Raw genomic sequence first — 13,043 nt, 5'->3', positions numbered from 1 at the left:
GTTTCACATTTGTTTCTCTCTCTTACACGAAAAACCTTGATTCCAAACATTACTGTATGACAGTATTTCAAACAGTTTCAAAACAACAGGACCAGTATTGTCAACAGTTTTCCTAGTGAATAAGAGACTTCTTTGCAGTTCTGTTGATGTTTAGAATACATTCTACTAAAAACAAAGTCACATTAGCTCGTTCTAACAACACTTGGGTTCTTTTCACCAGTTTGATATACAGTTAAGTTCCTTTATTTCAGTTTGTTTTCAAGTTATAGGATTTGCTTCTTTTTTCCTTTTTCGTTTCATTTTATTGTTTGAATCTGTAAAATGCGCTTTCAAAACTAAACGTAGGCAACAAGGTATTACCAAAAAAGTCTTTCTTCTGTCTGCTCTGAGTTCCTGCCTCTCCCTATTGGCAGCTCTTTCTTAATAATTATGGTTGGTTTTATCTTTGCAGAATTTTTTTTTGTAAATATATATGCATTCATATGGACTCACCTGTTTTATACTGAAGTTCACATACCATATGATCCTTACAACGCACCATATCTGGTCTAGATATCTTCATAGCCATCCATGTCATGATGAGCCATGGTTTATTTAACCAGCCACTTATTGATTAATGGAGTTCTGTTTTCTTTGTGTCTTTTAAAAACAAAAATCCTTTGTCCACGTCATTTTATATTTTGGCCAGTGTGTCTTTGGGGATCTCTTTCTGGAAATGGGATTGCTGGGCCGAAGGGCAATGTGATTATACTCCTGTTAGATTGACTTCTAACAGAGTTGCACTGAGAAGGATTATTTAAAAAGATCTTGCAAATGTACAAATTTGGTATCCGAGATTCTCGGAAAGTTAGCGTGTTCTTCAACAGCACAAGTTAGTTATTGCTCGAACCTGCACACTGTTCCCACTATTGCTTATGACATAGCCTGGTACACAGCACCCTGGTTTCTGCTTTTTTTTTTTTTAAGTTTATTTATTTACTTAGAGAGAGAGAGTGAGCGCAAGCAGGGCAGGAGCACAGAGAAGGAGAGAGAATTCCAAGCAGGCTCTGCTCCATCAGCGCACAGCCGATGCAGGGCTCAGAATCACTCAAGTGTGAGATCGTAACCTGAGTCGAGATAGAGAGTTGGGCGCTTAACTGTGCCACCCGTCGCACCCTGGTTCCTGCTTTTAGGGCATCCATGGTTTGTCTCTGGAACATGACACGAGTGAAAAGCAAAGTTAGAGTAGCTGAAGATTGTGTTGTAAAAACAAAGGTGAAAGCCCAGCTCAAGTCTCTCTGTTTAGGAAGCCTTCCCCGCTTATCGCAGGCCATGTGGGTGATTGATCCTGTCAATTCCATTTGTACTTTTAGGGACAGTGACCCTTATTCCAGGCCGCAACTTTTGACCCCTGGTTGAACAGATACGAATGTACTAACAGGAATAACAGGGTGAATGTTTGAAATGTGGGCCGCCTCACAAATTTAAGCTGAATAATTATTTTCTGTAGAGCTGTGTTTGCATTCCCCAAAGCATGTTCTCTGGAACATACAGGGGACGTTAGTAAGGGCGACCCAGCAAAATCAGTGTGGAAATGACAGGTTAAACAGAGCCAGTGAGATGTGACTCCAAAATCTTGTGCTGTCCCACGCTTACATGGCCACAGAGCCCTTTTTTTCCAGGGAGCATCTCGTGTTCATAGTGTTCTATGAAACACAAGGAACCAACATGTGGCTTCTGTTTAAAAGAAAACCAAAGGGGTCCCTTCTAGTTGATTAACTCGTGTTTGTACAATTCTGCATTTTTTTATTAACAGTTTTTAATTTGTTTCTTTCTAGATTGAATCATTAAAGAAAAAGGTGCAGCAGAAACAGCTCTTAATACTGCAGCTTTTAGAAAAGATATCTTTCTTGGAAGGAGAGGTAAGAAACTGTGTTTCTTTAAGCTGGTGTCTTCCCTACCATTATATTTTATGTTGCTGAGCCTACCACCGACACTTAATTAAAAATATGGCTATTTCCTGGCCTTATAAAATTGATTGAAGGTTAACTGCCAACACTGAAAATGAGGTTCTGACAGCTAGTTTTTCTTTACCACCTGACTCTCCTCATTCCTGATTGCTGTGCTCACCCTTGCTTTTTGGCTCTCATTTTTCTTGTTCAAGAATTTTCTTAGCAAGTCGGATAAGCTGTTGAACAACACTGATAATTTCCCACATTTATGTAGTGCTTCATACTTTTGTGAAATATTTTTCATGCACATTCCTCACATGGTTCTCTCAGCAACTCTAGGAAAGGCAAGACAAGGATCATTATCTTTATATTAACAAATGTTTTAAAAGGAGGCAGGTGGCTTTGCTCAAGATCACCCAGCTTAGTTAATGACAGAGCCAGGCTGAGAGAAGGGTTCCTAACCAGTGCTCTGCTGTGACATTGAGTCAGCAGGTTTAGAGGTGACTTAATTTCACCTGAAACTTTCAAGATATTTAGTCTTCCTGATGAAAAAGTTACTTTGGAGATTTGGTGTAGGTTCCAGAAAAGGAAATTATGGATTTGGAAGAACCTGAAGAGCTTAGGCATTAATAGAAGGAGAAGCCAAAATCTATTTGCTCTGAATGCTCTTTATTAACAACTTGGCACTGAGCCTCTTCCTTCTGAGCCTCATGAATCTCTCCTTGTCTCTGCTCAACATAGTTCTTCCCCAGAGGGAGACAGCCCTGGAGAGAATGATGAAGTGAGGAAACAGGAAAGAAACGACATTTGTTAAGCACCTGGTATCGTTGGATGTTGTTAATTGCTTTCCACATCCTTTGTAGAACATAAGAGGTTAAGAGCAGAATAGGACTTGCCCAAGTTGGAACCCTAGATCTGCCTCTTACGAGCTGGGCGACGCTGGGGGAGTTTCTTATAACTAGAACAGGAGGATGGTAATTGCACCTACATGTGTGTGACTGTGCAGTAAGGATGCATAGAAAATGCCTGACATGTTTATTAAGAGGGATGGCTTATGAATTAGATTATATTTCTCCCATTTTATAGATGGGGAAACTGAGGTTCAGGGGCATTAAGGAACCTGTCCAAGGTGATAATAGAAATGGGTAAGACTGAATTCAAAGCCTGGGCTCTTAACTGCCGTGTTTGTAGGAGGGACAAACTGTTTTCATTTATTCTGTTTCTGGGAGCTCCCTATAAAAGTCAGGACCAGAAGTCCCTCATGGCCGACAGGGACCTGGTAGCAGATTCAAGCCCAAGGAGTCTCAGTGTCCTGACAGCTGAGTAAATGGGTTTTTGCCCCGTCCCTCTCCTGCCTTCCCCTCCACAGTCCCTAGGTCCAGCTCCAGCCTTACAGATGGCCATTTCTGAGATTGCCCTGTGAAGTCACCGTTCCCTGTGGGAAGAATCACACCTTCCCCAGTGAGATCAGAGAGTGAGGGCCCTGGTGCAAGCCCATGGGTCCAGAGAGAGGGAGGCTCCAGCAGAGCGGAAGGAGAAGCTGACAGGAGGCACAGCAGGTCACCCAAGTAGTGCCCACCAACCCTCCCCTCCCCCCGACTGTGCCACTCAAGCCAGCTCTACTAGTAGATGACGAAATATATGAGGGGATGTTATGCAGAGAGAACAGCCTAACGCACGTGTATGCTTTAATGCTTCATTTCTTTTTTCTTTTTTTAATTTTTTTTTAAATGTTCATTTATTTTTGAGAGAGGCAGGGACAGAGACAGAGTGTGAGCAGGGGAGGGGCAGAGAGAGAGTGGGGGGTCACAGAATTGGGAGCAGGCTCCAGGCTCTGAGCCGTCAGCACAGAGCCCGATATGGGGTTCGAACTCACGAACTGTGAGATCATGACCTGAGCTGAAGTCGGAGGCTTAACCGACTGAGCCTCCCAGGTGCCCCTGATGCTTCATTTCTTAAACTCCTTTCTTGTCCAGACTCTGAGATGTAGATATTAGTCCACATAGTTTATTTGGTAGGTGATCCCAGGAAGCCCCAGTAGAGGAGGGGGAAGTTGAGTCAGGGAAAGGCCGAAAGCCGATAACGGGTGCCTTGCTGAGGACATTGCCACCGTGGGCACCTGCAGCTCACTTTCCTTGGGGGTCTCTAGGAGGTGCTGTGCAGGGCTCTGAGTTATCCTTGCCAAAAGGTCAGAAACCTGGGCATTTCACCACTAACTCCCATCCGCCACTGGTTGAGGCCTGCTCCTAGGGGAGCAAGGGGAGCAATTGTGGTCTGTCTCGGCACAGCCACCTAGACTCCGGTGGTTAGAGGAAGCCCCCAGGAAAAGTCACAAGTGCCTGTCAGGAAATGGATATGAGCGGGACCAGCAGTGTCTGCTGTGTATATCCAATAAGCAAGACTTTGAGAGCCCGTTTTCCTTGAGAATTTAAACTGATGGTAAATTTGTTTGACTCAATTCCCATAAACTATTTAAAATCCACTACAAATGTAGTATGGCTAATTCCTCTTGATTACTTCCTATATCCACTTAAACAGCAGGTAACACACACACACACACACACACACACACACACACACTAAGTTACACAATGATAAGATTTAATAATACATTTATACTTGAACTTTTTCTGTAATATATAAATATCTTGGACTTAATTTATTTCTTCATTGTTTGTTTTATATATCTTGCCAGGGCTATTGTTTTAGTTATTTCAGTGTTTTCTTAGAGCTAACATTGTAACACTTTCCAGACAGGTGCAGGGCTCTTTCAGATCAGAAGGAGACAGAATAGCTTTTCTGAGTAGCTCTAAGGTTAAAGGGTACAGATTCTGGGGTGAGCACACAGGGTGAGGTGACTTCAAGGTGATTCAGAGTCAGGACCCCTTATCATCATGATGTATGGACCTAGTTTTTAGAACTATTAAAAATTTACGTGTTCCTTGTTGGTATTTTACCATACTTTGTTGGGCCAGGTAGAGGTTTCACCTCCTAGAAGATGAGAGATTTGAATTGAGAACTTGGTTTCCTCTTTAGGTTGTTTGACTAGTTTATCCTGTTACAAACACACTGTTGTCTTTGGGCTCCTTGCTAATTGTGTATGACCACTAATGGCACTGATCTCTGCCCCTCTTTCCACCTGGTTGTTGTATGATTACCAATGCCAAGCAGTCCTTCCGTGGGCCCTAAGGTCCTGGGATGACCCAACTTAACAGCTTTTGTTATTAAAAAAATTTTTTTTTAAATATTTGTTTATTTTTGAGAGAGACAGAGCATGAGCAGGCGAGGGGCAAAGAGAGAGAGAGAGAGGGAGACACAGAATCTGAAGCAGGTACCAGGCTCTGAGCTGTCAGCACAGAGCCCGATGCGGGGCTTGAACCCCCAAACCTCGAGGTCATGACCTGAGATGAAGTCGGACGCTTAACCGAGTCAGCCAAGCACCCCCAGTTTCTTTTGTTACTATTTGACCTGATACAGAATTTTTATAAACAAACATTTAATACTCTATAAAAGAAACTACATCGCCTTATATGTTAATGCTTTCTAGTTTTAAAATCATAGCTTATAACATAGCTTATCTTAGTCACCTTTCTTTTTTATTAAAACAATCTTTGTGTACACTTGATAATAATTTTTCCTTTGAAAGTGTTGTGAACGCAAGGCATTTCTAAGACTCAATGTTTCCATAATAATAATTTCCTTCTCCTTGGCCTTTTTTGATGCCCGAATTGTCACAACTCAGCTAGGGCGAGTTCTCTTACATTAACTTCTTTGCCCATGTAGCAGGGTTCTTGATGCTTTTGGGTTCATTATTGCTGTCCTCGTTTTTGTCCTGTTTCACAATATGGCACTGGCTTGTCTCCGAGGAGTCCTGGTTCATTTTAGTGGAGAACTATACTGAAAACTACTCGGGCATGACAACTGGTCATGGCTAAAGCTCTGTGCCTAGTGTTAGGTCAGTTTTAGTAATGACAGAACTGGGGGGAAATGTGTCTTTTTAAGATGATGAAGTCCCACCAACATTTCCAAATTTGTCTAATTATATTGCTTTACAATGCAGGGTTCTGTTGGCCACTAAGAATTTCTATGATGTTCACCTGTTCTAACACCAGTAATTTTTATATCACGCTTTCCATCCCTCTGCTTTAAACCATAATGATACCAAAGGTGGTGTTTCAGAGACCTTTGAAAAGTTTTGACAGACAAATCTGATAACCTCTTGTATTCCATCTTATTAATAAAGTAGCTACCTTTTATTAAGGGCCTAAACTCAGACTCTGAAGCTAAGCTGCCTGAGTTCAAATCTCCACTCTGCCACTTACCTAGTCATGTAATCTTGGGTGAGTTACTTAACTGTTCTGGGCCTTGGTTTGCTCATCTGTAAAACAGAGTCTTCTCTTTACCTTGGTATCTTCTCCATAGAGTTGTTACGAGGATTAAAGGGTAATACGAAGTGATTAGAAAAGTACATGGCTCATAGTAAATGCCATATGTGTTTACTATTTCTCCAGCTGTATGGGTCCCAGGGTCTCCTTTCATTTTATGTATTTCCTTCTCCTCCTCCCTGCCTTCTTTTTAAATATTTTTTTTCTTTTTTAAAAATTTTGAGAAAGTGTGAATGGGGGAGGGGGAGAGAGAGGAGTGAGAGGGAGAGAGAGAATCCCAAGCAGGCTCTGCTCTATCAGCACAGAGACCCACATGGGGCTCAAACCCACAAATTCATGACATCATGACCTGAGCGGAAGTTGCATGCTTAACCAACTGAGCCACCCAGGGGCCACACCTTTTTTTTTTTTTTTTTTTAAATAGAGAATGTGGATCATTTTGGTCTCTGAATTCATCATTCGTACTTACTAATGCTTACACTCATTAGATTTTGAACCCCCACCCCCCACCAGATCCCTAAAAGTTTGTTCCATTAACCAATTCAAAATCTCCCCGGTACAAAAATATGTCCATTCGTTTTCCCTTTTCTTTTTTTCCAAGCAATTTTTTTTTATGTGCCTGCCTCTTGAAGGACTATCCCATCCCCGATTTCCGATATAGAAAATGTTATTAAAATAAAATTATAAGCATATGCCTCCATAAGGTCGATAAGCTTTCTGAAACTGAACAGATTCCATTCCATTCTTCTCTGCTGCAAATCCTGAACCTACAGTTAAATTCAAAGGTAAGAGGAAAGGAGTCAAATGAGTTGGTTTTGTCCACCCTGCATTTAATGTGTGTTGTATGGTACATAAACCTCTCAATGTGTCTGTTGTGCATTCCTGGGACTATTAGTAATTTTCCAGTGTAGTAGTGGGGCGGCAGCACCAGGCACCGGGGCTCCGCGTCCGCATTTTATTGGACACGCGTTCCTGTTTAGTGCGTGTGCTACACCTCCAGCCGTTCCCTCCCCTGGGCCCGAGGGAGTCGGGGGGAGGAGGTGGCTGCCATACGCTTGTGACCTAATTGCCAAAAAATGCCACAAGGTGCTGCACCAGGTCCTTCCTTCCTGGAAGGCACGGCGCCTCTGAGCTGCATTTCCCATCTGAACACAAGGGGGTGGTATTTGAAAGGACAACCCTGGGACCTGGAGGCCCAGCCTGAGAAGCATTCACTTGAGTTAGAGTCTGTGGGACTGAGAGCAGAGGCATTGTTTGCCTGTACGAGTCCTGGCAGTTTTCTGTTTTAAGTATTTCTTAATCTGTCCCTCCTTCTCTAACTTCCTCCTACTGACCCTGTTGAGGCTCCCACCTTCTCTTTTTTTTTTTTCTTGTGTGTTCACTTACTTGAACAAACCGCATCTATGTAAAGTGTATGGTGACAGATGGGAACTAGGCTACTTGTGGTGGTCACTTCACAATATATTCAATAGTGAATCATGGGGTGCCTGGGTAGCTCAGTTGGTTAGATCATGAGCTCTCAGTTTGTGGGTTCGAGCCCTGCATTGGGTTCTGCGCTGACAGCTCAGAGCCTGGAGCCTGCTTTGGATTCTGAGTCTCCCTCTCCTCTGCCCTTGCCCCACTTGCTCCCTGTCTCTCTCCTTCTCTCAAAAATAAACATTAAAAAAAATAGTGAATCGTTGTATACCTGAAACCACTATAATGTGATGTAATACCTAACAAAAATTAACAGGTATAATTCAGTGACTTTTGACAGCTGTATGTACCTGTGGAACCCCCACTACAATCTAGATACAAAACATTTCCATCACTTCCCAGAGTCCCTGGGTCCTTTTGTGGTCCCTCTCTCCATTCATTACCCCCTACCCCCTGTAGGCAGCCAGTGATGGTTTTTTTTTGTGTGTGTGTGGGAGGGTCACTTTATCACTTTGTGTCACTGTGGACTTGTCTGCATTTTCTGTAAGAGAAATCATGCAGTACGGACTCTTCTGTGTCCAGCATCTCTCTCTCGGCATGATGATTTTCGCTGTACCCATGTTGCATGCACCCGTTTTTACTGCAAAGTGGCATTCCCTTGTATTTATCTGCTCATTTGCTGATGCACATTGGAGTTTCCAGTTGGGGGCTCTTGTGAATGAAGCTGTGATGAGTATTACTGTACAAGTCATGATGTGGATATACGTCTTCACTCCTCTTGGGTAAAGTCCTAATAGTGGAATAGTGATGGAATGTATGGTAGACGCAGGTTTAAAAAGAAAACTGTGTGCTTTTTGTGTCCTCAGAAATCTTTGCCTACTACAAGCTCACAGAGATTTTCTCCTGGGATTTTCCCTAAACATTTTATAGTTTTTGCTTTTTAATTTATACCTGTAATCCACTTGAATTTTTGTGTTTGGTGTGAAGGAATAGTATATATACGTATTTTCCCCACGTAGATACCCAGTTACTTCCTTTGAGCATCCCTTTCATTCCTGTTATTGATAATTTGTATGCCACCCTCCCCTACTCTCTCTCTTCTTTGATCAGTCTAGCCTAGGGGGTTCTCAATTTTCTTGACGTTTTCAAAAATTAGAACAGCTTTTGGCTTTGTTGATATTCTCTGTTGTCTATTTTCCATCATATTGAGTTTTGCTCTGATATTATTTCCTTCTAATTATTTTGGTGTTACTTTGCTCTTTCTCTAGCTCCTTTGGTGGACATTAGGTCACTGATTTTAGAGCTTTCTTGTTTTTTTAAAGGTTTTATTTTTATTTTTATTTATTTTGAGAGAGAGAGCATGAGCAGGGGAGGGGCAGAGAGAGGGAAAGAGAATCCCAAGCAGGCTCCGTGCTATCAGTGCAGAGCCTGATTCAGGGTTGGAACTCATGAACCGTGAGATCCAATGACCTGAGCCAAGGTCAGATGCTTAACTGACTGAGCCACCCAGGCACCCCCAAACTTTCTTCTTTTTTAATATCAGCAACTATCAATGTCCCCGCATGCTCTCTTCAGTAGCACCCCTCAACTTTGCTGTTGTATTTTCATTATCATCCAGTTTGAAATATTTCCTAATTTCCTTTGGGATTCTTCTTTGACCTGTAGGTTACTTGGAAGTGTGTGGTTTAAACTCCAAATATTTCAGGGTTTCTTAGATATTGTATTGTTTTTTATTTCTAATTTGTGTTATAGTCAGCAAACATACTTTGTATGGTCTTACCTATTTTAAATGTATTGAGTCTTGTTTTATGGCTCAGCATATGATTTCTCTTGGTTTGTGTAAAAAAATAGGTATTCTATTTTTGTGTTCCATAAATATCAATTAGATTTAGGTTGTTGATACTATTGTTTATGTTCTGATTTTTGTGTAATTGTTGTATCAGTTGCTGACAGAAGGGTGTTAAAATCCATCACTATGGTTTTAGACCAGCTCTTTAATTTTGTTATTTTTTTTACTTCATATATTTTGAAGCTCTCTCATTAGACACACATTTTTTTATTCTTGGTGATGAATTGACCTTTTCATTATCATAAAATGTTTGCCACTGCTTTGTTCATACTGTGTGTCTTATAGCCTGTTTTCCCCGGTATTAATATAGCTATTCCTGACCTCTTAAGTTTACTGTTGGCCTTGTGTGTCTTTCTCCATTCATTTAGTTTTAACTGATCCATGTCTTTGTCTTTAGTGCAGATCTCTTGTAGACAGCACATAAATACTGCTTTTGTATATATTGTGATAGTCTCTGTCTTTTACTGGACTATATAGTTCATTGGCATTTGATAATATGATTGGATTTAGGTCTATCATTTTATTGTTTTTGTTTATTCCCTCTAGTTTGTTCTTCTTATTTTTTTTTTTTTTTTGCTTATTTGTTTTGTTCCCCCTTTGATGATTTCAATATTTAGAATTTCATTTTACTGTATCAGTTGGCATTTTGCTCTCTTTTCTCCAGTATATTAGTGGTTGCTCTGGGTATCACAATATACATCATTAACTGTTCACAATCCACTCAGAGGTAATACTGTACTACTTCATGTGGAATGTAGAAATCTTGCGATGATATAGGTCCATTCCCCCTCCCCCTTCTGTTATTATTATAGGTATTCCATCTGCACACATTACAAACCCAAATACACTCATTGCAATTTTTGCTTTAATAGTCTATAATATATACAATATGTACAAGTAACATATATAATGGATAATCTAATGGTATTTTAGAGAAATTAAGAGAAAATCGTCTTTTATATTTACTCATATAGTATCTATTTCTGATGTTCTTCATTCCTGAAGATCTGTCTCTCTCTGGTATCATCTCCCTTCAGCCTGGAGACCTTTTATTTAGCATTTTGTGTAATGCAGCTCATATAGGGAAAAATTCACTTAGTTTTCCTTTTTCTGACAGTAAGCTCTTTGACTTTCATTATTGAATTATAGAGTGTTCCGGGATGACAGTTTCTTTTAGCGCTGTCTTCTGGCTTCCATCGTTTTTGATGAGATATCCATGGTAATTCAAATTATTGTTTCCCTATATGTAACAGGATTGCTTTCAAGATTTTTTCCTTATTGGTGGTTTTCACTAGTTTGACTAGGATATACCAATGTGTATTTCTCTCTGAATTTATTGTTTGGGATTTGCTGAGATTCTTGAATTTGTAAATTTATGTCTTTCACCAAATTTTGGAAATTTTGAGCCATTACTTCTTTATTTTTCCTGCTCTAGTTTCTTTATCCTTCCTTCTGTGATTCCAGTTAGGCATTAGAAATTGTACCATAGTTCCAGGAAGCTCCATTTATTATCTTCAATCTATCTTATTCTTATTGAATGATTTGTTAATGTGTCTTCAAGTTCACTGACTCCATCATCTCCATTCTTTTCTTCAGTCTAGTGATTTTCTATTTCTTTGATTTTTTATTACATCAATTAGAAGCATATTTTCTTCGACCTCATTGTGCTCAATAGTTATAATAGCTGTTTTAAAATCCTTGTCTGAAAATTTCAACATCCAAGTCATCTCTGGACTGGCATCTTTTGGTTCTCCTTTTTCCTGGGAATGGTCACATTTTCCTGACTCTTCGCATGCCGAGTAATTTTGGATTATAACCTGGACTTTGTAAAGGTTTTGTTATCGAGACTTTGGACTCTGTTTTATTGTTCTGAGCAGCACTAAGGTTTTTGTTTTAGGTAATGAATTTGGTTAGACCCAACTCTACCCTGCCATGCTGTGATGGCTCATATCTCAGTTCCGTTCTTTAAGCCTTGGCTGTAAACCTCTTTGAGTTTGCCCCATACATGCATGGTTCAGGGGTTTGCCGGAGACCTGAGCTGAGTCTATACACAGAATTTAGAGTTTCTGCCTTCATGGACTCCCCTTTGGGTTTCCCCTTTACTCTTGGCAGTCCTGGTTATGCTGGACTCCTTCTGTTTTTTTTGTTTGTTTGTTTCTACCAGAAAGATGATCTTTCTGTTGAATTTTTAAAGTGTCTGTGTGGTCTCCATGACAGTACTGCTCCTGGGCAAAGCTGCAAACAAAAACAAACAAATGAGTCAAACAAATGAGTTCTAAGCCTATCACTCCCCTCTATAGCCCGCCTGTCTTTGCTCTCCAAAGACCTTAATAGATGCTTTTTTGTCTTCTGTCCAGAGTTGATTGATAGCTAATTTTTGCAGGACCAACCATTGGTTGAGTGCTCGCTGCTCAGTGTTATAAATGCAGCTCTCATTCTCTGAACTAGGAAATTACAGTGGCCTCCTTGACTAATCTTCCTACCTACAGTTTTATTTCCTTCCAGTACAACTTTCACTTGGAGGGCCAGTGGTTGAAATAAAATCTAGGGCTGACTCTGGGCTTATAGAATTGGGTATAAAGTCCTTGTAAAGGTGCATGTAGCCCTTCACAAGCAACTCTTGTTACCTGCATACTTCACTAAGGTGCTTGTTCTTAGCCTGGTATGTTCCCCAATTCTGGACCACTCATCCCTTTGTATCTCTTATGGACAGTTCAATCCTTTTCCACATCTTGCACTCAACATATTCTCCAAGTCCCCCCTTATAGTCTGTGGATCCCTCTGGCATTGGACTAATGATTTTGTTATTTTCTCTTTGGTAGTCTGTATCCTCATAAGACTGAAATCAAGGGTTGCAACTCATGCCCTATTTCTTTAGCTGCTAACTAGCTCCCCTAACTTTACACAAGACATGATACATAGTAGATAACTCATATATATATATTTGGCATTAAATTTTAAGAGTACAGGGTTTTCATATCAGCCTTCAGCAGGTATCTGATGTGCACACAGAGTCCTTCTGAAATAGAACAAAGGATTTGTGTCTACCAGTCTGCTATGCACTGTATTCAATGTACCAATAAGGGTACTGTCTTTTATGCCTCCTAACTATGGGTAGTCAACTCAGAATTATGTGAAATCGTCATTATTACTCTATTCTGAGAAAAGAGACAAGGCAGTGGGATTTCTGGAGCTTGTTAATGGGCAAGCCTCTTCTGCCTTGGTCTTTCCTAATGAATGGGAGAGTCCAAATATTGCTGGGGAAGCCGTGTGTGTGTGTGTGTGTGTGTATATGTTGTACCTCAGGCAGTAAGCCAGCAGCAACATTTTTCTATCCTGAGCATTAAGTGATAGGTTTGGAGCCCATCCAGCTGTCGTGGCTTGTCAGCTGCTAGCGAATCTGGAATGCATTCTCCCCCTGTACACCATTTCCCACTTTTGTGCAAGGATCCATAGACTAGC

The 13,043-nt window shown here is 40.7% G+C and overlaps 1 protein-coding gene across 2 annotated transcripts in view; it reads left to right on the top strand.

Annotated features, from left to right (window-relative positions):
* LOC101088492 (myocardial zonula adherens protein) overlaps window positions 1-13,043 on the top strand; it is a 91,526-nt gene that overhangs the window by 66,884 nt on the left and 11,599 nt on the right. For both annotated transcript variants that reach the window (XM_011282897.4, XM_019832355.3), the window contains exon 11: window positions 1,818-1,901. In XM_011282897.4, the coding sequence (XP_011281199.3) occupies window positions 1,818-1,901 (84 nt within the window). The remainder of the gene's footprint in view (window positions 1-1,817; window positions 1,902-13,043) is intronic.

This window comes from Felis catus, chromosome B3 (genome assembly GCF_018350175.1).
Source record: "Felis catus isolate Fca126 chromosome B3, F.catus_Fca126_mat1.0, whole genome shotgun sequence".
In the NCBI taxonomy this organism is placed as follows: domain Eukaryota; kingdom Metazoa; phylum Chordata; class Mammalia; order Carnivora; family Felidae; genus Felis; species Felis catus.
This window is presented reverse-complemented; position numbering and strand designations above follow the sequence as displayed.